General features: G+C 46.4%; 1 protein-coding gene across 1 annotated transcript in view; it reads left to right on the top strand.

Annotated features, from left to right (window-relative positions):
- Window positions 1–15460, top strand: part of MYCT1 (MYC target 1) — a 38897-nt gene extending 23437 nt beyond the window's left edge. Inside the window, exon 2 of the mRNA XM_074988705.1 lies at window positions 11251–15460. Within this exon, the coding sequence (XP_074844806.1) occupies window positions 11251–11783 (533 nt within the window). The 3' untranslated portion in view covers window positions 11784–15460. The remainder of the gene's footprint in view (window positions 1–11250) is intronic.
- The last annotated feature ends 6520 nt before the right edge of the window (window positions 15461–21980 follow it).

Below are 21980 nucleotides of genomic sequence, written 5' to 3'. Positions count from 1 at the left end.
CCTTTGTCCACTAGTCAGTGTTCTACACCAAATTTCAATCATCTGCTCGAGTGTGGCTTTCCATAGGATGGATTATTTCATTTAGCATTAGGATAAAACCGTGAGGAAGATGACCATTTGCTGAGCCTGCAGTCTGCATGCCTGATAAGGCCTGGTGTGAAAAGATCTGATCAAACATTGTTTCCATCCCCCAAACACTGTAGTTTGTGGATTGGGCTGTAGAGGGGAAAATGAGTTTCCACATGGCACACGTGCTTTGGGTTGAATCAAGGTTTGTCTCATCAACACATGCAGATCTGCTGTCCCAGCATAAAGGAGGAAATGCTGGGAGGAACACAGCAGAGAGAAGTTAAAAAAGGGAAGGGACAAAAATAATCCTTCTCTGTTCTACAACCAGCTCTTTTTGATGCATTCTCCTTTGACCCACCCAGAATCAAGCAGCTTGCACGTAGCAGACTCATGCACAGAACATGCCAGAAACTGCCCTCTCCCTGCCTGCAGACAGTAGAATGTGCTTGACTGGCACATAGCGCTTTGATTTATTTATTTACATTCTGTGTAGCTGTTGTGCAACTTCAGGGAGAGGGGGAAATATTCTCAGTTGTTGAGAAACAGAGGTTGTGAATGAAGCCTACTCTATAGCGGGGTGAGCAAACTTTTTATATCGGGCCTCACTTTTCATCCTGGCAATTAGCAGCCCCTCTCTCCCCACCAACCTGTCTAATGAAATCCAAACTAGTGGAAATGTCAGTTATGTTCATATGAAAACAAAACAAAACAAACCACCACCCTTTTGGCACGTGTAAGAAAATAAGTCTGTAGAAGGTAAAAATTCCATGAATCGATATATGTGAATACACATTCACAAAAACAGTAACATAGTTCAACATTTTCAAGGAGTTGGATAAGCCTGGGCTGTAGAAGCAAATTGTGCTCTGCATCCACCCTTTGCGAAATTCCTCCCCGCATGCTGAGGGGGGCCCACCCCCACTTTGCTCACCCCTGCTTTACAGCATGCTGTGCACATAGATTCAGAGCAAAGGGTCTCCTGCCTGACTCTCATTTAATATTCTATATGAAAATCTTTGTTACATTTCAGACTAGGTTTCGGTATTATTCCCTTTTGTAATAAAAGAATGTGGTAGCCCAAAGGCTTACAGTTGATTGCTGTATCTGGGACTGATCCAAATGCCATTGAAATCAATAGCATCTTGCAACAGACTATAACAGTCTTGAATTAGATCCTTTTGTCATAAGAAGGAGCTGCCTCACCTCAGGGGGAGTTCTGGATGTTACCAGGTGCTAGGTAATAATGTGAGTGGACTCCCTGTTTGAAAACCTAATCTGGATCTTTATTCATAGGTACTGGAACATGGGGTGAGGGTCTGAATGGAAGAGGCTTCCATTAAGTCAGTTATGTTTGTCAAAGCCCAAGTTCCTTGATCAAGGTAAAATAATAAAATATAGTAATGCTAATAAGTAAATAAAAATATTTTAGGGTCTGATCAAAAACAGCTGGTGGTCCAGATATGGTCCATGGTCTGCCTGTTTGGTTTAGTGGCTCTCAGCACTCCTACTGTACTAATTGTTTCAGCATCCCTGTCTTTATTACAGCTACTGTTTACAAAGGTGCTGCACCTTCAGCTCTCATTTTCAGCTTGTGCGCACTGACTGGCCAATTAGTCCTTCTCCAGACTCTTTCCTCTTACAGTCCATGTTCCACCTTCCCCACAGGTTGCTACACTGGGAAGCATCTTGCTCACCTGTAACTACATCTTTTTGTAGTACAGTACTTATTCCCCCGTTTAGATGGTCAGTTCAGCTTGGTAGTGGGTGTGTGCAGGGGTGGGGTTAGTCATGGGCCCAGCTCCACTAAGCCACTTTGACAGAACAGCGATCTTTCTATGAGTATAAGGAAGAAGTAAACCCCACACTGTTCTCTGAGCCTGGATGTAATACAGGAGGTTTCTGGGGACGCTGCTGAATTTCCCAAAGATAGGGATATTTACAACCCAACACTGAGGATCCTCCAACCATAAGGTACACCAAACTAGTCACAAACAGCACTTCTTTTTACCACACTGTCTAGCAAGAAGTCATACAAGCAATCCACTGAGATACTCCAGTTCTCTCCTGCTCCCATCAGTACCAGTCACTGTACAGGTGAGTGGTTATGAGAAACAACTTCACCAGATCAAGAGGAAGTTCTTCTGATCCCAAATGATCAGCCATATTCCCAGGTCAACTTATAATTCAGATCTTGCCTGCAAAAGCTGTCTTTTAAAATCTAAAATCTAAAGATTTATTGAAAGAAAGAAAGAAAGAAAGAAAGAAAGGGCATTAAAATTGTTAAAGGAATCAAATACATACACCGGTTGCAAAGGTCTTGGTGCAAAAGTGAGGCAGAGATGGAGTAATCTGCTGTTTTAAATCAAGTCTCTGGAATACATTCTCCATTTAGATGGGTCATTGGTCTTTGCAAGGTTTAGTTCATAGCAAAGATGCTCAAGAGGTGACAAACCAGACTGAAAACCAATGAAGGAATCCCCAGGATGCTTTTATAACCTCGGCCATGTGGAAGGATTCCCACTGTTCTCACTGTGTAAAAGTATGTCCCAAGATGGAGTTTCTCACATTAACAAGTCACTTGTCCATGCAAGACTCTCTCCTTTTGGGGCAGCAGTAATTGCTCCCATGCTGGTCTGAACTTTCATAAAGGAGGTCATCAGATGTTCTTTGATACCACTTAAGGTACATTGTCAGTCAAGAACTGCTAGTCACTTGACTAACAGTCTTCTTACAGTAGGTTGGCCAAGCCTCTTGTTGATATCTCCTGGAAGCAAACATTTGAAATACAAGAACGTACTCAATACTCAGAACTTCAAATATGAAAATGATACATGCATATAAATAAACAGAATCAGTGAATCATAAGCTTTTCAATCATAAGCTTTTCATAGACATCTTACTTGGCCTACTTTGTACAAAATTTGATGTAAACATATAACAGGGGTTGCAACAATGTATATTCACATTGCTATTCAATAATGTCACACCAGGGAATGAAATTCTGTCTGAAACCTTGAATGAGACATAAAGCAGAGGATGTGGGTGGACAAGTGGCAATTAGGGATAATCTGGCCCTTAACTGGAGAAAAGGTTGGATATTTGCTGTCAAGGCTACTCATGTATGTAAACTTAGAATTTCTTTTAACATGTACTATTTGAACTAAAGCCTTTCAAATGAAACCTCAGTTCACTGTATCGATGTGATACGTTATGTTCATAGCATACACAGAGAAAAGTTAAATAAAACATTTCCACTGCAATGCTAGTTTATTTCTTAAAATCTAGAATTGTATCAACATAAGAACCAAAAACAGAGAAAAACAAAACAGTTCTGCTCCCTGCACAGAGAAGCACAACTCATTCCATTTTAATGTAACACAGAGGAAGCCATGCTAGTCTATACACTATCAAAACAAAAAGCAGTCAAATAGCACTTTAAAGACGAGCAAAATAGTTTATTAGGTGAGCTTTCGTGGGACAGACCCACTTCTTCAGACAATATTGAGTCTGTTCTGGTCTGGCTACGGTCTGAAGAAGTGGGTCTGTCTCACGAAAGCTCACCTAATAAACTATTTTGCTAGTCTTTAAAGTGCTACTTACTGCTTTTCATTTTAATGTAAGCTGTCCATCAGCAATCTTACTACTACTAGGCACAGATCACCCAAACATGCATTCAGCATCAGTAAAACCCATTAGCTGCATCTACACGTGCCGGGTACTTCAGCGTAGCCGTGCCAACTTCGAAATAGCGCCCGCCACGTCTACACGTGGTGAGTGCTATTTCGAAGTTGACATCGAAGTAAGGCGGCGAGACGTCAAAGTCGCTATCCCCATCAGGGGATGGGAATAGCGCCCTACTTCGACGTTGAATGTCGAAGTAGGGCACGTGTAGACAATCCGCGTCCCACAACATCGAAAGAGCGGGGTCCGCCATGGCGGCCATCAGCTAAGGGGTTGAGAGACGCTCTCACCAGCCCCTGAGCTCAATGGTCGCCGTGAGCAGCGGCCCCTTAAAGCTCCCCGCCCCATGCCTTCCTGTGCAGGAAGCTGAGAGCACGTGCAGGCAGCAGCAGTAACATGCGGCCAGCCTGCACGCCTCCCTGCAGCCCCAAGACACCCCGCCTCTGCGATGGCCACCCGCCAGCCCCCCAAGCGCTCCCAGGGCACTCCCCCCCAAGGGGAACCAGGGCTCCCAGCCTGGCAGCCAGCCCTGGACGAGGCAGCGGGGCCCCTCCTGGATGGAGGCCGAGATCCGGGACCTGCTGGGTCTCTGGAGCGAGGAGGAGGTGCTCCAGCTAATGGGGAGCAAGAGGTGGAACGCGGATGCGTTCGCTCGGCTGGCCGAGGGCCTGGCCGCCCGGGGTCACCCTGCCCGCACTCATGACCACGTCAGGAGTAAGGTTAAGGAGCTGCAGCAGGGTTACACCCGGGCCCAGGATGCGGCCAGCCGATCTGGGGCCACCCCTGCCACTTACCCCTTTTACAGGGAGCTCAGGTCCATCCTGGGCCCCCAGCACACCTCATCCCTTCCGGCCACTCTTGACACCTCGGCCGACGAGCCCCAGCAGGCCCTGGAGGTGGAATCCGCCCCGGAGGCAAGCCCTGCACCCCAGGGACCCCCCAGGATCCCACCCCTGGGACGCCGGAGGAGGAGGAGGGGGAGTCCTCCTCCAGCTACAGGGGGCTCCAAATAATCCTGCCGTCCCGGAGCTCCAGCAGGGTGTCCACCCAGAGGGTGTCCCCCGACCGTGGGAGCGGACTGTCAGGTATGTACCCCCCCCGGTGCACACCCCTGGGTTTGAGGGGCGGGGACAACAGACATGACCAGGGCCCTCCACATGCCCAGATGACCATGGCCCCAAGGACAGCAGTGGCATATCCCTCAGAGGAGTGCATCAGCCCCTGCCCCCCCAGCAGGACAGTGCCATGCCCCATCCCTGGGGATGGGGGGAGTGGAACCTAGGGTCCCCTGGGGGGGTGGGGTGGGACACCCCTCAGCAGCAGCAGCATCTGCCGGGGACGGGGATGGGGAACCAGCAGCAGAGGGGCGGGGGTACAAGGGCCATGGCTTGGGGGCCACACTAATGGCTGTCTCCACTCTTCTTCCCCCACCACCCCATGCTCTGCAGCTGCACCATCGGAGGGCCTGGAGAGCACCGGCGAGGTGTCAGTGGTCCCGGACAGCCCACCGGGGCCATCGCTGCAGGCCAGCCCCTCGGCGGAGCACCAACCAACCCCAGGGCGGGGCTGACAGTGGACCCAGCACCACCAGAGGACGGTGACGGACCCCTCAGCTGCTCGCAACCCTCCGGTGGCAGCTGGAGGTGTCGGAGAGGCGGCTGCGGGTGGACGAGCGGCGCCTGCAATTGCAGGAGCGGGCGCTGGCCTGGCGCCAGGAGGCATGGGGGGGCCTTTATGCGCACTTTTGAGCACATAGCGGACTACCTGGCCCCCCATGCTGCGCCGCCCGCCACTCTGCCCACTGTGCCCGCTCCACCCACCGCTCCACCTGCCGTCCCACCGCCGTCCGCCACCCCAGGGCCTTCCGCCAAGGGGGACCTGGGGCCTGCTGACACCTGCCGGCCGTATCTGCCTGTTCGCCCGGCCCCCAGCCAGCCTCGGCCAGGGCTGAGGCCAAGGCGAGGGTCGCGCCCACCAACCCCAGGCACTGGACAGTAGGGGGTGCGGGGCCCAGGACGTGCCCCCCCCTTTGTACATATCCCCATTATTTTGTATATAGTTTGTGTTAGACCCCTGTTCTTTTATGATACCTGCCCCCCATGTAAATAGTTCCCCGCTTTTGTTCTACTATTTTATATATATATATATATATATATATATATATATATATATATATATATTTGTATTAATATTAAGAGAATTCACTGTTTTTTTGGTTTGAAAAACAACAGGTCTATTTTTAGTTGCAAGAAAAGAGGGGGTGTGTGCTCTTGGGTGCTCTGTGGTGTGGGCGTGGGGGCAGGGAGTGTTGTGGAGGATGGGGGGTACAGTGGGGGGCCTGCCAGTGTTCACCCCGCAACCTGGTCGAAATGGGCCCTCAGGGCCTCCTGGACCCAGATCCCCTCGGGGTCCACCTGGCGACTGGGGCCACTGGGTGGCTGCATGTCAGCCCTGCCAGCCTTCACAGCCCAGCCCTGAAAGAATGCCTCCCCCTTGCTCTCAACCAGGTTGTGGAGTACGCTGCAGGTGCCCACAATCTGGGGGATGTTGGTGGGATCTGCATCCAGGTGGGTGAGGAGACTCCTCCAGTGCCCTTTGAGGTGGCCAAAAGTGCGCTCAGCCACCTGGAGCGCATGTTGAAGTGCTCCTGGCTGGCTGAGAGATGGCCCGTGTAAGGGTGCATGAGCCAGGGCCGGAGGGGGTACGTAGCGTCTGCGACGATGCAGAGGGGCATGGTGGTGTCCCCCACAGGGATCTCCCGCTGGGGGAAGTAGGTCCCCGCCTCCAGCCAGCGGCACAGGCCCGAATTCCTGAACACCTGGGCATCGTGGGTGCTGCCAGGCCAGCCAACATAAATGTCCAGGAAGCAGCCCCGGCTGTCCACCAAGGCCTGGAGGACCACCGAATGGTAGCCCTTCCTGTTCAGGAAGCGTCCTCCAATGTGCTCTGGAGCTCAGATGGGGATATGGGTCCCATCCAGAGCCCTGAAGCAATTTGGGAAGCCCAGGGTGGCAAACCCCGCGATGGCGGCATCCAGGTCCCCAAGCTGCATGAGCCTGTGGAGGAGCAGGACGTTGATGGCACGGACGACCTGCAGGGGAAGGACATGGGAGAGCACCAGTGAGGGGTGTGCAGGGTGTGTCTGGCCCTTCCCCCCAGGGCTCCCCTCCACCCCCAGGGCTCCCCCCCCTGTGGGTCCTCTTACCTCCATGAGGACAGCCCCGACGGTGGCCTTGCCCACGCCAAACTGCTGCCCCATGGATCAGTAGCTGTCTGGAGTGGCCAGCTTCCAGACAGCAATGCCGACCCGTTTCTCGACACTGAGGGCACGCCATATGGCGGTGTCCTGGTGCCTCAGTGCGGGGGTGAGCCACTGACAGAGCTCCAGGAATGTCTGCGAGCTCATGCGAAAGTTCTGGAGCCAGCGGTCGTTGTCCCACTCGCCGAGCACCAGCCGGTCCCACCAGTCGGTGCTCATGGTGTAGCTCCACAGCCAGCGGCGTGGGCGAGGGGCAGAGGACAGCAGGGTCTGGGGCTGCTTCCTCCTCCCCTGGGGGCAGCTCCTCTTCTTCTGTGACTAGAAGGTGATCAGCTGCTTCCTGCATGGCACTGAGCAGGGCGAGCACTGCTCCTGCAGGGGCGGCTGTGTGGACCTCTGGCTGCTGCTGCTGCTGCTGCTGCTGCTGCTGGGGGTCCATACTGATTTGCTGAGGTGTGCGTGCCTATGGCTCTGCAGACCGTGTGCTGTGCAGGCTGAGTGTTTCTGGGAGGGGCCCTTTAAGGGAGTGGCTAGCTGTTGCCCCAGAAGTGCTAGTCCACCCTGTGACCCTGTCTGCAGCTGTTCCTGGCACCCTTATTTCGATGTGGGCCACTTTGGTGTGTAGTCGCTCCCCTGCAGCGCCTACTTCGATGTGGTGCTGCCCAACGTAGACGTTGAAGGTTGACGGCACTAGCCCTGGAGGACGTGTAGACGTTATTCATCGAAATAGCTTATTTCAATGTCGCTACATTGAAATAAGCTATTTCGATGTAGCATTCACGTGTAGACGTAGCTACTGGGTTTAAAGTGAGAGCTAACAATTTCAATATAGTTTTCAGTCCCTCACAGTTCAGCTGGCAGATCTTGTGTTTGGAAGGGTGTTTTACTTTGTGAATATCTCATTTTTGCTGTGTGTACTGTGACTCCATCACAGTGTATGCATGGGAATGTTTGCAGGACTAGACCCTTAATCAGTATATGGTGAATTTATTTTAAATACAGGCCAGTTGCCCCAAGTATGAACCAGAGAATGTAACAAGCCTTAACTACTTGTTCATCCAAAGGTAGGCACAGCTCTTAGTGTCCCCTAAAGTGCAAAGGGGAGGGAGCAGGGGGAAAGGTACATTCCCTCTCAAGGGGTGTTCAAGTGGTTATACTTTCCTGGGCACCAGGGAGCAGCAGGAGGAAGTCTCAATTAGGCAAGATTCCACCTCTTGATTTTGAACCCCACACCCCCAATGCAAGTCAGTGCCTATAGGATGTTACTGAGTCCAATGGGCGAGGCCCTTGGTCTCTCACTGCTTTACTTTGTGATACTTCCCAAGGGGGACTGCAGGCATCTCAGGGGTGGACAGATGAGGCAGAAGATAGTACACTTTAGCAATACTTCTTGGTGGGTAGGATCCTGTAATTCTGAGCTAGTGGAGGTAAAACAATAAGTGAACTAGGTGACTTTTAGCAACCCCTTAGGATTCATCAGAAGGGTAGTGCAATGGTAAGCAGGGCTATTCCTTGCAGATAGTTATCAAAGCCATGTTAACTAGACTAGTATCTCTTTCCTGTTTGCCTGTATTGTTAGGATACTGATAAATATATACACATTAAGCTCTTACTCTTTGATTCTCCATTAGCTATCATAAAGAATTAACTTGCAGTGCTATATTCCATCCTGTTTTATAATGATTCATTATTGTATTCTATTGACTTGGAGATCAAATGGGGATATTATCAGTTAGCTGGGCCTTGTGGTGCAGTAATAATGTTGTGCTAATCTCCCCTGGAAGCTTGTAATTCCACATAGTAAATCACCTGTGAACTGTCCTGAGAGCTGGAATGGCTATTAGTGAAGGTTGTCTCAGGGCAGATCTATGCAACAGGGAAATGTCAACCTAATATATGCAACTCCAACTATGGAAATACCATAGCTGGAGTCAACCACGGGAGTACCAGAATCAACAAGAGAGTGGTTGGTGGTCAATTCAGTGGGTCTTCACTAGACCCGGTAAGCTGACCTCCCCAGGGACCTCCCCACTGCACTGTATCCCTGGTAAGCATACAAATGCCCTGAGAAAAGACCCATTGTAAATAGAGATCACAAACTGTGGGCTTGGTTTCAACAAAGCCCATGTGGCATACTTGTCTTTGGGCCTTATCATTTTCATCCAAGGCCTTCTTAAACTTTAACAGAGAAGATCTAAGCCATAAGACTGAAGTCATCAGGTTTTCCATGGAATTCTCTTGGAAGATCTTGAAGAAAATGCACACTTGAACAGGTTACTGAACTAGAAACTTTTAAAGTGCTTTTTAAAAATGTGTAAAAGACTCTTTCAAATCAGAAGACTCACCATCTCTGGCTCTTCGGGACTGGTGTACTGCACAACTGGTGAATCAGGTTTTCAGTAACCTTTCATTCTGTTAGATTTGGTTATCTAGATGGAAGTCAGGGGCTGGAATGTTTCAAGGGGGCTGGTTTTTGGTGACTAGTGTAGTATTACAGAAGCTTTTTGTTACTGGTATAGTGAGTCTAACTATAGAATAAACCACCACTTTGGGGGATGATTGTCTGCCCTATTTCCTGCATCTGCCCAGAGCATGCCATTCCCAACATGGCCCATCCAGGCACCCTGGTCACAGCTTCTTAGGATACATTCTTTGCCAGGGCAAGTTAGTGCTTGAAGTTGCTCTAGCTTTTCTGAGGGACTGGAAGGAGGTGACAATAACTTGTGGAATGCCAGTTATGCTGCAAAAATCATAGATGTGGCAAGTTCTGCTCAAGCAAATCATTGGAATGCTTTCTCCAATGTACTTTTTGGTGACATGGAAATGGGGTGGACAGATTCACAGATCACTGCATACAGGTTTATTTTGTTTTAGAATTTACTGTGTTTGGGTGACATTCATGCTTTTGAAAGGGAGTTAGCACAAAGGCTGGACACTGTAAGCCTCACTAAAGCTTGTTTGGTATGTTCACACTACACTAGGAAATCTGTTGCAGGCCCATGTCCCCTGACTTGAGCTTGTGGGGCTCAGACTAAGGGGCCAGGCCTAGGGTCCCAGGGCCCAGGATCTGAGCCTAAATATTTACACTTGAATTAAACAGACCCCTAGCCTGAGCCCCATGAGGCCAAGTCAGCTAACACAGGACAGCCCTGGGTGTCTAACTGCAATCCAGACATATCCATAGGGCTTCATGGGTGCCTATGTTCTGTGCTGGCCCATTGCACAGGGCCACATTTTACTCTTTTAAAGTTGTTATACTGCACCCACCTTTTTTACTGATGCTTGTGAGCTTACAGTGTGTGTACAGAAGGGAGATTGGGACCCATGTGTCCACCAAAATGGCTGCATAACCAAGAGGATAAAATGTATGTTTTGTGCTGGATGTATGTTTTGGCTTCACAGAGCTTCAAAGGGGAACTGGAAATCTCATCAGAACAGGGTTGTATGTGAGCTTAGTGATGCTTTAAATTCTATGTAAAACCTGAGAATGCAAACTCTTATGAAGTGAATGGAAAAATGCACCCCATCATCCATTTGAGGCCCTCATTGCAAGGGTTGCTTGTCCTAAATTCCAGAAGTAGGTGAAGAGTTTGCTGAAGTGGCTCAACCCTTTTAAGAAATCAGTGAAGATGTGGGTTTTTTTTAAAAAAAATCTTATTTTTCTGCTACACAGCTCATCATGTGGGGAATAACATTATCCTAGCTAGGGTCCTTTTCCAAAGCCTTTCAATGCTGATTATTAGCATGCAGGCAAGTGTCTAGGAGCTAGAAACTTACTCTTGGAAATGACAGCTTGACAAAACTGTCCCGACATCTGTAGGTTGAGAGGAGGGAAATGTCCATCAGCTTTTTGAGTTTCAGTGGCCATCTCTGACCAAAGTCATCTCAATGCTCTTACAGTAGAATTGTCCACCCAGTGTGCCTCTAATTGCAACAAGCACAGACAAGAACACCTCCCACTTTCAGTCTTGTCTCATTCTAGTAGTTGTCAAACAGGAGTTACTGCCTGATGTCACTCAGAATTACACTAGCTTTTAAGTGGTGTAAAAGTAAAATGAGCCTCAAGCACTGCATTTTTATTGCAGTGTAATTACAAGCTGCATACACCCTTTAAATGAACAGCACTAATCCTTATTGTTTGGGCATGCTTTAAGAAGCTGGCCTTATCAAACTCAATTTCTAGACTGAATCATCTGTGTGATACATAAAGCAACCTTGCTGTTGGTTTTTCTCTGTTTTAGATCACACGATAATTGCCTTCTCGGTGTCCATGGTGATTGGACTAGTGATTGGAGCGATAATCTGGGCTTTGTTCACCTGCCTGTCCCGTCGCAGAGCCAGCGCCCACATTTCGCAGCGGAACTCCTCAGCTTCCAGCCACCGTTCCAGACATTCTCCTCAGGGCCATGCTGCCAACAGGACTGGATTCTACCGTAGCAGCAACTGTGAACGTCGCAGCAATCTCAGCTTGGCCAGCCTCACATTCCAGCGGCAAGCCTCCATGGAGCAAGCCAACTCCTTCCCAAGAAAGTCAAGCTTCCGAGCCTCCACTTTCCACCCCTTTTTGCAATGCCCTCCACTCCCTGTGGAAACTAACAGTCAGCTGATTACTCTGACTCCCACCAGTACCACCAATACCCTGGTGGGGAACACCACCAACAGCTTAACTCGTCCTGAATTCCACTGGTCCAACAACAGCCTCCGCATCTGTCATTCAACACAAACTCCTCCACCTGCTTATGAGACCATCATTAAAGCTTTCCCAGATTCCTGAACTGGAGCCTTCTTTTGTTTTTTTTTAAAAGAGGACTCTCTGTCATCTGAAGCAGATTTTCCAAAGGCCTCTAGGAAGCTCCCTGTTGCTGCAGCATGCCACAGGCTAACAGAAGGAACATGAGCAGATGGCACATTTGCTAGGGCAAGGTATGGTATCCTACAGCCACAAGGAGCTTATCGCTCTACCCCAAACTTAACTGGTCTGCAGTGTAATTGTGTATTTATATTATACCTTTAATTTGTAATTGTGGTAAGGCTTTTAGTTTAGAAGAAAGCAGGTTCTGCAATCTACAGTGCAGACATGCTAAATTAATCAACAAGCCACCATTTGTTGATAATTGCGTGCAAAGTTCACTTGTTCATTTTGCTAGAAAACCTGGTTTTGTATATTTCTCTGAGTATTTTACATTTTCATTTGATACTTTCCTTCACCTCACATTCTGGGACAGCTCTATGTGTCCTGAACACCACCGGTTCCTGGACTAAGGAATCCCTTGGCAGAAGTAGACTTTAAAGTGGTTTTAGTGTCAAAGGCCTTGTCAACACCATCAAGTCTTTTTGTTAAAAGCTGCCTTTTGGTGATAAACCTCCGAGAGGTTACACACTGCAATGCAACTTTTTTCAGGAAAAAAATGCCTAGTAACTCATGACAAAAAACTTACACACTATGAGGGACTTTTCTCTTTCCCTCCCCTTACTGCTGACAAAGAGCCAGTGTAAACATTCTTTTCATTTTGTCAACAGGATTGGTCTCCACTAGTATCCCACAATGCCTGGCATAATGGCTCTGCTCAGTGTTTTGATCTCTGCTGCCCTGCAAACATGCACCCCTCCCCTTTCAAAAGCTCTCAGATATATCTGGCAGAGGAGAAAGCTGCTCCATTTTGGGAACAATTAAAAAGCACACCATTGGAGTGCTCCTGTTTTGCCCTGAACTAGGAACACAGCAGCAGGCAGACTACTGCTTCTGGGGAGATGGGGACAGACTGCTGTGCTGCTTTGATTCCTCAACATGGAGAGCGTTCAGTGCTCTTCATTACGCCTCTCCTGGTAGCTGAGGAGGCTGTAGGAGAACTCAGAGGGAATTCCAAGATGCGCAGGGATCAGTTTTGCCTTACCTCAGCACCACACTGTGAGATACATAGCCACCATGTGTTTTGCACACTGTCAATGATGGTGCCCCCAGTGTGGACAGGACCTGTTGACAGACGGAGCAAGGGTGAATGCCCTCTGATGATTTTTGGTTTGTTAACTTTTAGGTGTCAACATAAGTTTTGTCAACAAAACTTGGTATTGTACACAAGGCCACAGTCTTGTGGCGGGTACTAAGGCCCCTGTTTTGAGATTAGTCATGGGTGGGGGGCGTTGTCAGGGGAGAAGACCTCCAAATGAACTCAGGCCAGTCCTGTTTATAGCCAATTTCCAAAAGTAGGACCAAAAAAAAAATGGAGCATCCCCAAATTTGTGTAATGGGAGAAATTTCTAACCAACTGAAAAAGGAATAACTTCCTAAAAGAACTTCTTCCTGCAACCTAATGGGGATCATTCTATTACTCTGTATGGTTACAGGGATTCTAGTCTTGATCCCCAAGATAAGCAATATAAATCACAATTGTTTTTTTGATTGAGCTTCCTCTTCGTCTCTGGGAACACTCATTTCCTTTCTTTAAATAGTTTCTCAATTCGTACCGATGTTTCATCCTTCCTGGGGTATAATACAATGAAATCCTGCATTTTTCTGAAAGAAAACTTCTTAGACTTCCAAGGTCAAATCGTGGCCTAACCATATTCAATGTCAAAACTTCCTTTGACTCCAGGATTTGAAACCTTCAGTCTACAGCTGCTTTAGAGTATGATAGCTCAGGACAGCAATGTCTGATTTTGACAGTCAGACCTATATTGCTCTTAAAACACGATGGCCCACAGGCTTAATGGTAACTGATTGGACTCACTAGTGAAAAGTCCAGGCTTCAGAGCACCGAGACACGGAACCTTATCCAAGTTCTACTGACTGCAGTGAAAGCTGGAGCACTTCCCTGGTGGAAACCCTCATGCAAAGAGAAAAACCTTTCATCTTAGAACTCTGCAACACTGCCATTACTTGGCTTAGTAAGAACTCTTTGGCTCCTGTGGAAGGTTAGAGGAAGAGGTATTAGTTATAATGGGCCTAATCCTAGAGGGCCTAATCCTGTGCATCTTCTGGGGACCTGCACACACAGTTGCAGTTAATGGGAGTGGCTCTCAGAAACAGACCAAGAGGATAAACACCTTTGATTTCCTCCACTTTCAGCAGCAGCTGATGTTGTCCATTGTCTCTCAGTGCCTCTCACGAATGGGACCAAAGTAATCAACAACTACTCTGATCACTGCAGTCTGCTATTTTCTCTTTGCAACCATTACTACTGGTGATAAACAGCCTGTCCAGCTTTCTAACTTTAAAGGCAAACTAAATTTGAATGTATCAGACTGACTGACTTTTGTTCTTTTTATCTTCAGTTCTTTTCATTTTAAGATGTTAAGCCTGATTGCTGGAGATGCATCTCGTACATAGTTTGCAAAAAGCATTTCATTGCAGAAGTTGTGGATTACAGTAAACTAAGGATGCTACTACTATGGCTGAAAATGCCACCTGATTTTAGTGATGGCAGGATATGGCCCTAAAATAGCAACAAGAGAAGTGTTAATTACTGTTTCACATAATACAGAAATTAGGGGTTACCCAAGGAAATTAATAGGCAGAGGATTTAATACAAACAAGACAAAGTATTTTTTTCCTAAAATGTTCCATTAACTTGTGGAATTCCTTGCTGTGGACATTGTGAAGGCCAGGTGTATTACAGAGTTCAGAAAAGAATTAGATAAGTTCACGGACAATTGGTCCATCAATGGCTGGTGGCCAAGATGGTCAAGGATGCAAGGTCATGCTTAGGGCTACCCTAAAACTTTGACTGCCCAGAGCTGGGAGGGAAAGAAAGTCCTCTGTTCTGCCCACTCTCACTGAAGCTCTAATACTGGCTACTGCTGAAGTCAAGATACTGTGCTTGATAGACCATTGGTCTGACCCAGTACGGCTGCTCTTATGTTCCTATGTAAAATTATACTCTTTAATGGATGAGACTTTTGTAATTGTACTTGATCACTTATTATACTCCAAAGGCTTGCGCAGTGTCTAAAATCTCTCTTGCTGATAATGTCATCACTTGTAACACGCTTCTGGAAAATTACATCTAATCCTGACCCCTTGCTCATTGGCTTTGGTGGTCAATTCAAATGTGATCAGCAAGGAGGATTTGGTCAACAGAGTGTGACCAAAATGTTGGAAATGATCATTCTTCCACAGTGAATTAATTTGAAAAGAACTGAATCTGTATGTATGGGTTATAAACTCAAGATTTACAATAGTGCCTTACATGATATATTATTCCTTGTATTACACTATATTTAGTATGTAATATAGGAAGAAAATCTACAATGTACTGTATTTCTTTGTTTTGAAATTTGCATTGAACACAAATGTTCTAAATTCTCTGGATTAGGGAAGTTAAATACACGAAATATTTTGTAAATGACCAATCTGTAAATCAGCTGCTTAACTAGCAGTTTACAAAGTAACAGAAATAAATATTTTTAAGCATTGTTGAGATTTTGGAATGGAAATAAAGGTAGAAATTATAATTTGTACTGGATGATTTTCCTTAAACTGCATTTTACACCTGAAAGAATGAACTTATATGTAAAATCCTTGCTGTAGAAAGCCAACATAAAGAGCTGGAAATGTTATATAAATAGGGACTTCAGCATTTATTCTTCAATAATAAGATCTAAAGGCTGTAAGTTGATAGTAGAAAAATTTTCTAACGGGAAACACGCCTCAAATGTTTAATAGTGAAACTAATTAATAACTGGAGCCACAAAATATAGTAAACCCTCTGTCTCCTGAAGTTCCAAAATCAAGATTTCTAAGAAGTGTGCTCAAAAGAGTTCAAATGTCACATTTAAGCCTGTGAGTAGTTCCTCTCAAATCAATGTTTAATGAGGTATTTGTTGTTTACAGAATGCATTCTGTTTTTTAATGGATGGAATTGTCAGTGCTTGTCATCTTTTCTCATGCTGTAGGAAATCCTTTGGGGGTATCATTCTTTTCAGAGAGATTGTCCTGACCTGTGCAACAGCATTTCCCCCAGGAAGATCTCAGTGCACCTTCAAACAATACATTAATAAGACCTGTATCAGTTCTGCACAGCAGGTAATCATCATTAATTACACCATTTCACAGTGAAATTGGGGGTAGGGGCAAGAAGCACAGATTTGCACACAGGAAGTCACTGGCAGAGCTATGACTGGAACCCAGGTGTCTTGACACCTGTGCTACACTTTTTAAGCACTAAATTGGGGTCAGCAATCCCTGGCATGGGTGCCAATAGCGACATATGAGCCAATTTTCATCAGCACTTGAGGCGGGAGCTCAGCCCCACCTCTCCTCCTCCATGCAGCCGGGGCTTTCTCAAATCCAGGCCACCTGTGGATTAGCAAAAGATCAGCTAATGCTACCAAGAGCCACCTAAATGGTAAAGCTCTGCCCTTTTATTTATTTACTAATGAAGCTGTTGTAAGTAGGACTATTAGTGACTTTAAAAAGTATCACCAGCACTTGGACCGTACATAGAGGATAGAGGTCAAAAGGTCAAATTTCATCACTCTGCCTTGGAAAGGTAGCTGACCTCTAGACTAGATAATGCTTCTTCTTTTCTTAAAATATTACACTGTCCATGCATTAAATCACATGCAGCAGCTGTTGTCCAGGGTTCGTGCAGAGGACAGGTGAATGCCACAGCAAGGTATGGACATAGTTTCCCATTTATTCTATGACCTTTCCTTACTGAAGAATTTCTGATTATTTATTCAAACATCTACTGGTTATAATGCTATTTATCTGAACATGGCATGCCTTTGCAAAATCAAATTTTTAAATTTCACTTGCAATTTACCATGAAGTTTTTGAGTCATCTTGACATGTAGTCTTAAAAACTACATTTACTGGAAATGTCCACTCGGAAATGAAATGACACATGCCAGATCCCTGACCTATAGGCATTTCATCAAATTAGATGATGTCTATGATGTACTGCAGCTGCTGGAGAAAAGAAAGGAAAACTAATAGGAAATTTACCTCTGCCTTGTCCAAAACAGATTATAAAGTACATCAAAACTATTTTCTTTAGAGAGGATTCTCTCTCTAAATCAACACAGTCCAACATTTTCAAACCCTAATTTTTGTGGGGAGGGACACTTTAATAAAAGCAACCTGATTTGCAACCTGATTTGCAGAGGGGCTGACTTCAGGGGGTAACTAATTACCTACTTAAAAGTTGTTAATTGGAACACAATCTATATTGCATACGGGTTATCGTTCACTGTACTAACAACATGAATTTTAGTTCTGTAGTGCTTTTCATTCAGCGGGATGATGAAAACCTTTCAAAAGTGTAAACGCCACTCCAAGGTTGGAAGTGGCAGCTGACAACTTTCCCTGAACCACAGAGAGAAACAGGAGAGAGCAATTCTCTCATCACCTACAGTCTGAACAGCTGTATTCTCTTCCTTACCTACTATCCTCCTCCTACCTCTAAAACTTGTGACTTGTGACTTGCAGTTGTCTGTGTATAATGAAGTACCAGCAGAAGGCACAATCAGGAACCACAGCACTATTGAGCTTGGTGGTATATACACAGAAAGGGAAAAGACCATCGCTGTCCCAAAGAGTACGCAGTCTAAATAAATCGCTTGAATGAGAGCTCACAATGTTCTATGCACTGCTAATCAGCATAGGAAAAGCCATGTGTGATGAGTGAAAGTCCAGCTGGGGAAGGCAAGCTACAGCCTTCCCCACCCTTCAAATCTCCCTTCTGTAGAGCCAACCCCCAGACCTCTTAGGGGGCCCCACACTTCCCAGTCATACTTCCCAGCATGCCTGGTGGCTGCAAACCTGGGCAGTTGTGCTGTGGCCTCTGCCCTCGGGGGTGGCCAGACACTGTAGGCTGTTTTGGGAAGGCAATGCCTTCCCTTGGCTACCTTACCCACTGCTTAAGGCAAAAGCAGAAATGCATGAACAGTGGTAAATTCACAAAGGTGCAGCAGACTTGCTGAGCACGCTTATCCTTGCACCTTATCTGGAAATGTCCAGTTCTGGTTACTGCTACATGATGATGGCAGACACATGACAAGCATGAACCTGACTCTGTTGAAGTACTACTGTAAGCCAGTTGTACAGTTTCTGTCTGTACAGACAGGGTGAAATGGCCACAGTCACAGGACTTTTTTTTTTTTTTTTGCTTTGTAGCAAAAAGAGGCCGATTTTGCTCTTATGGACACAGCACCATAAGAATACAGGTGCGGAGCATCCTTTTGGTTTACATAAGGCTTGACTGGGGTAGGATAGCTCAGCCTATTGGTGCTTAGACAAGAAACCTTTCACATCACCAGGTGAAATCCAGACCCCAGGAGTGTAGTTACCCAAAGCCACTGCCAGATGGCAGATCTTGGTGACTTGTGTGAAAAGAGCAGATGATGCCCAATCTTTTCTTAGGACATGGGTGTGCAAATCACTGCTGGTAATAATTTACAGCCCTTTGGACAGTATCAGTAAAGCAAGCAGAGATCAGAGGAACATTAAGATTATAGTCTTTCCTTAACTCTGAATGTGATCTTCTAGAACTGGGTTGAGGCATAATGGTGGGCTTTCCTTTCCCGTGCTACAGGTGTTCTATGGATTAAAAACCTGACTACCTCTGCCAGTGGTCTCAGAAGAACACATTTCACAGGAAGCTGGTATTTCACTAAAGAACTTCTTTCCCTCTCTCTGCGCATTCCCTCAAAATGATGGCAAAAATACACCGCTCTTCTTCACAGCTAATTCTTTTGTTGCTTTGGCACACAACAGAAAAGGTGACATTGTTATCCAAAGAATCAGCCTGTAGAATGTACAGCTTCCATTATTTGATAAATCCATTAGTTTGCCAGTAGTGAAACTTCATATTTTTCCCCTATAATGCCTTGGGCACTTGTCATAAACCATGGAGAGTCATTTTATAAAGCTTTGAATTGTCTTGAAAAATCCTTGTAAATAATTCAGCATTTGGATATTTCTGACCATACTGAATAACACAAGACTGTCTCTTACAGAAATCCCTGTGCATGGAACAAAGGATTTCCATAGTTTTGCATCTCTCTCTATAAATGTATATTGGGTAAACTTTTAAAACAGTCATAGAATCAGAGTCATATACTCCCAGGGCTGGTAGACACCTCAGGAGGTCATCTAGTCCAGCCCCCTGCCCAAAGCAGGATCAACCCCACCTAAATCATCCCAGTATGGGCTTTGTGAAGCTGGTACTTAACCTCTAGGGGTGGAGATCCATTACCAGTGCACTCCAGTGCTTCACCACCCTCCTGGTGAAATAGTTTTTCCTAACATCCAACGTACACCTCTCCCTCTGTAACTTGAGACCATGGTTCCTTTTCCTGACATCTGTCATTGCTGAGAACAGCTTCTCTCCATTCTCTTTAGAGCCTCCCCTTTAAGAAGTTGAAGGCTGCTATCAAATCACCCCTCACTCTTCTCAAGTCTTCAAGTGGCTCAGCCTCCTAAATCCCCTTGGCTTTCTCTAGGACTTTGGATCCCGTCACTTTTGAAATAGAATTTAGACTTCTAAATAGTGTATACATCTTTAAAAAAATGGACTCCTTTGTTTTGTGAGCATCACCTGCCCATCTTTCTTTTGGTTTCTCTGTTTATAATTTGCACCAAATTCAAAAGACCTTACACCCCATGGCAGCAGGCCGCTGAGCTCAGACTGACAGATTGAGCTAGTATGGCTTGTTCTCCCTCACTTGAACTAGCTGCACGTCTGGAGTAGCTTCAGCTCTGCAGCCTGCCCTGTTTGGTGCTGCTCACTTTGTCGAGGTACCTACTGATGGCAGCTGCATGGGAGCCTGACTGATCGGAGATGGGCAGGCTAGTGCAACTGGAGTACTGGAAAGTTGCTTTGTTGTTCTATCAGCAGAACCAACACTCACCCAGAAGGAGGTGAGAGGCTTCACTTTGCTTCTGAAGACCCTCATCTCTTTCACCCATGCAGGGCCTGGGATGCTTTCATTGCTCAGGGCCAGCAGGACCTGGCAAAGCAGCCAGCTGCTGCAGGAGAGAAAATAAGGGCCCAGGAAACTCAGTCTGAGTCTCCTCCAGGCTTGTGGATGGGTTAAGTATGTCCTAATGCAGAGGTTCTCCTGCTTTTTTCTTTCTGAGCCCCCAGAATCCCTCAACATGATATAAAAACTCCATGGTGCACCTGTGCCACAGCAACTCTTTCTGGTGCAGATCCAGTGGTTTGAAAGCAGAAAGGCTTTGAAAGCAGGACAGCTGCCTGGGGCTGCTTGCTGCAGGAGGCCTTGCAAAGCTAAGCTGCTCAGGCTTTGGCTTCAGCCCAGGAGGGGCTTTGGCTTTGGCTTCGGCCCTAGGCTCCAGTGAATCTCATGCTGACCCTGGTCATTGTTTACTTTGGTAGTCTGCCTGAAACCTGCCCCAGGCCCCCAAGTGAGCACTGGACCCCTGGTTGAGAACCAGAGGTGGGAAAAGTACCCAAAAAGCTACTTGATTAAAAGTGCAGCTACTTGCACTTTGAGGTAGTTCAGTACAATAAAGGTGTGATGTGTGTGTGTGCGCAAGTGTGTACTATTAGTCAAGTAGTTTGTTCAGAAGGGCACCAGCGATTTTTACTTGAGTATGCCCCCCAGCAGCTGTACTTTTACTCAAATAGCTTTTGGGGTACTTTTTCCTCCTTTGTTGAGAATGACTGTCATGGTGGAACACCTACTGCTTTCCTGTTCCACCTACTGGGAAGGATTTGGGGGCTGAATGCACCCCTATGAGTTGGCTGATCCATACTGGCTCTGTTTGCCAGCTTGAGCTGGGCGGGACCTACTCAACTCCCTTGTTGCCTCCACAATGATCAGTCAGCTGGGCGTATGCCCCTTCTCACTCAGGGCAGGGTGCTGGGGAGGGAGAAGCTGGAGTCAGTGAATATGGACACCTGTCATGTGACTAGGGGGTGGGTAGTAACCTTCAGACCCCTGACCAAGGGTCCCTCTATATTTTTCCATCCATGTGCTGCATAAATATTGTTATGTGCATGAATCATGTGTGGATGTGCACCACCAGGTGAAGTGCATGCTGCCAGCTGAAGGCACTGACGGTTCTCTGCTAAGTATTGAGGCAGCATTTGAACCTCTCCTGGGTGGCTGCACAATCCCACAGCTTCCAGTGAGCACTGCCCTTGACCCAGGTAATGTAATTGGGAATGGGAAATAATTTGGTCCTTGCTGACACTCTGGTGAGCTGGAGCCTGGTTCCATTGAGGTGGAGCACCATAGGAGACGTCCATGGAGCATCTAATCGTTTGCTATGCCTCCAGAGTTTGTTCACTGCTCTGCATTCTTGAAATGTGGGAACATCAATGTTCGTTTAGGCAGATAATGAATCTGAGCTGCAGTCTAAGAGGTAGGCTGAAGAGAGTGTAAGCCTCTGGGTGATAGGAGGAACTTGGTACATGTCTTGTTATTTGTGACTGGACTCAGTTTGGGTCCATGACTACTGCATAACATGTTCTCATTTTATTTTCTTCCCTAAATAGTTAAACAGCATTTCTGCTCACACCATCTGCTACATATTTTCTCTCTCGATCTGTGTGTTTTTTGGTCCACAGGTATTTGTGTGATGTCTTAAAGTACAGTGACAGGGATCTCAGCCACTAGGCCATTAGGAAATCCATGTCTGAAAACAAACCTTTATTCAATTCACAAGGGCCACATAGCCATTGATAAATTTATTGGTGTAGTGCAGATGCCACACAATTCATAGTCCTTGATGTCATCAAGTACATTTAAATGTGATCCCAGTAAATATAAGAGATATAAATAGGTGCTCTTGTTTCCTCCAGAGCTCCTGGATGACACTTAACTGCCAATTGATTTAAATGCTGTTCCCAGTATTGTGCATTACAAAAAAGAAATGAAAATGGAGTACAGCTATTATATATCTATGTGTATATTTATTTATTGTTTTTATTGCTCGACAGGGCACTGACATTAAATCAATGATGGAGGAAACTTTCCAGGCTAGCTGTTTAGCTATGGTTAA

The sequence above is a fragment of the Carettochelys insculpta genome, chromosome 3 (assembly GCF_033958435.1).
Source record: "Carettochelys insculpta isolate YL-2023 chromosome 3, ASM3395843v1, whole genome shotgun sequence".
Classification (NCBI taxonomy): domain Eukaryota; kingdom Metazoa; phylum Chordata; order Testudines; family Carettochelyidae; genus Carettochelys; species Carettochelys insculpta.
This window is presented reverse-complemented; position numbering and strand designations above follow the sequence as displayed.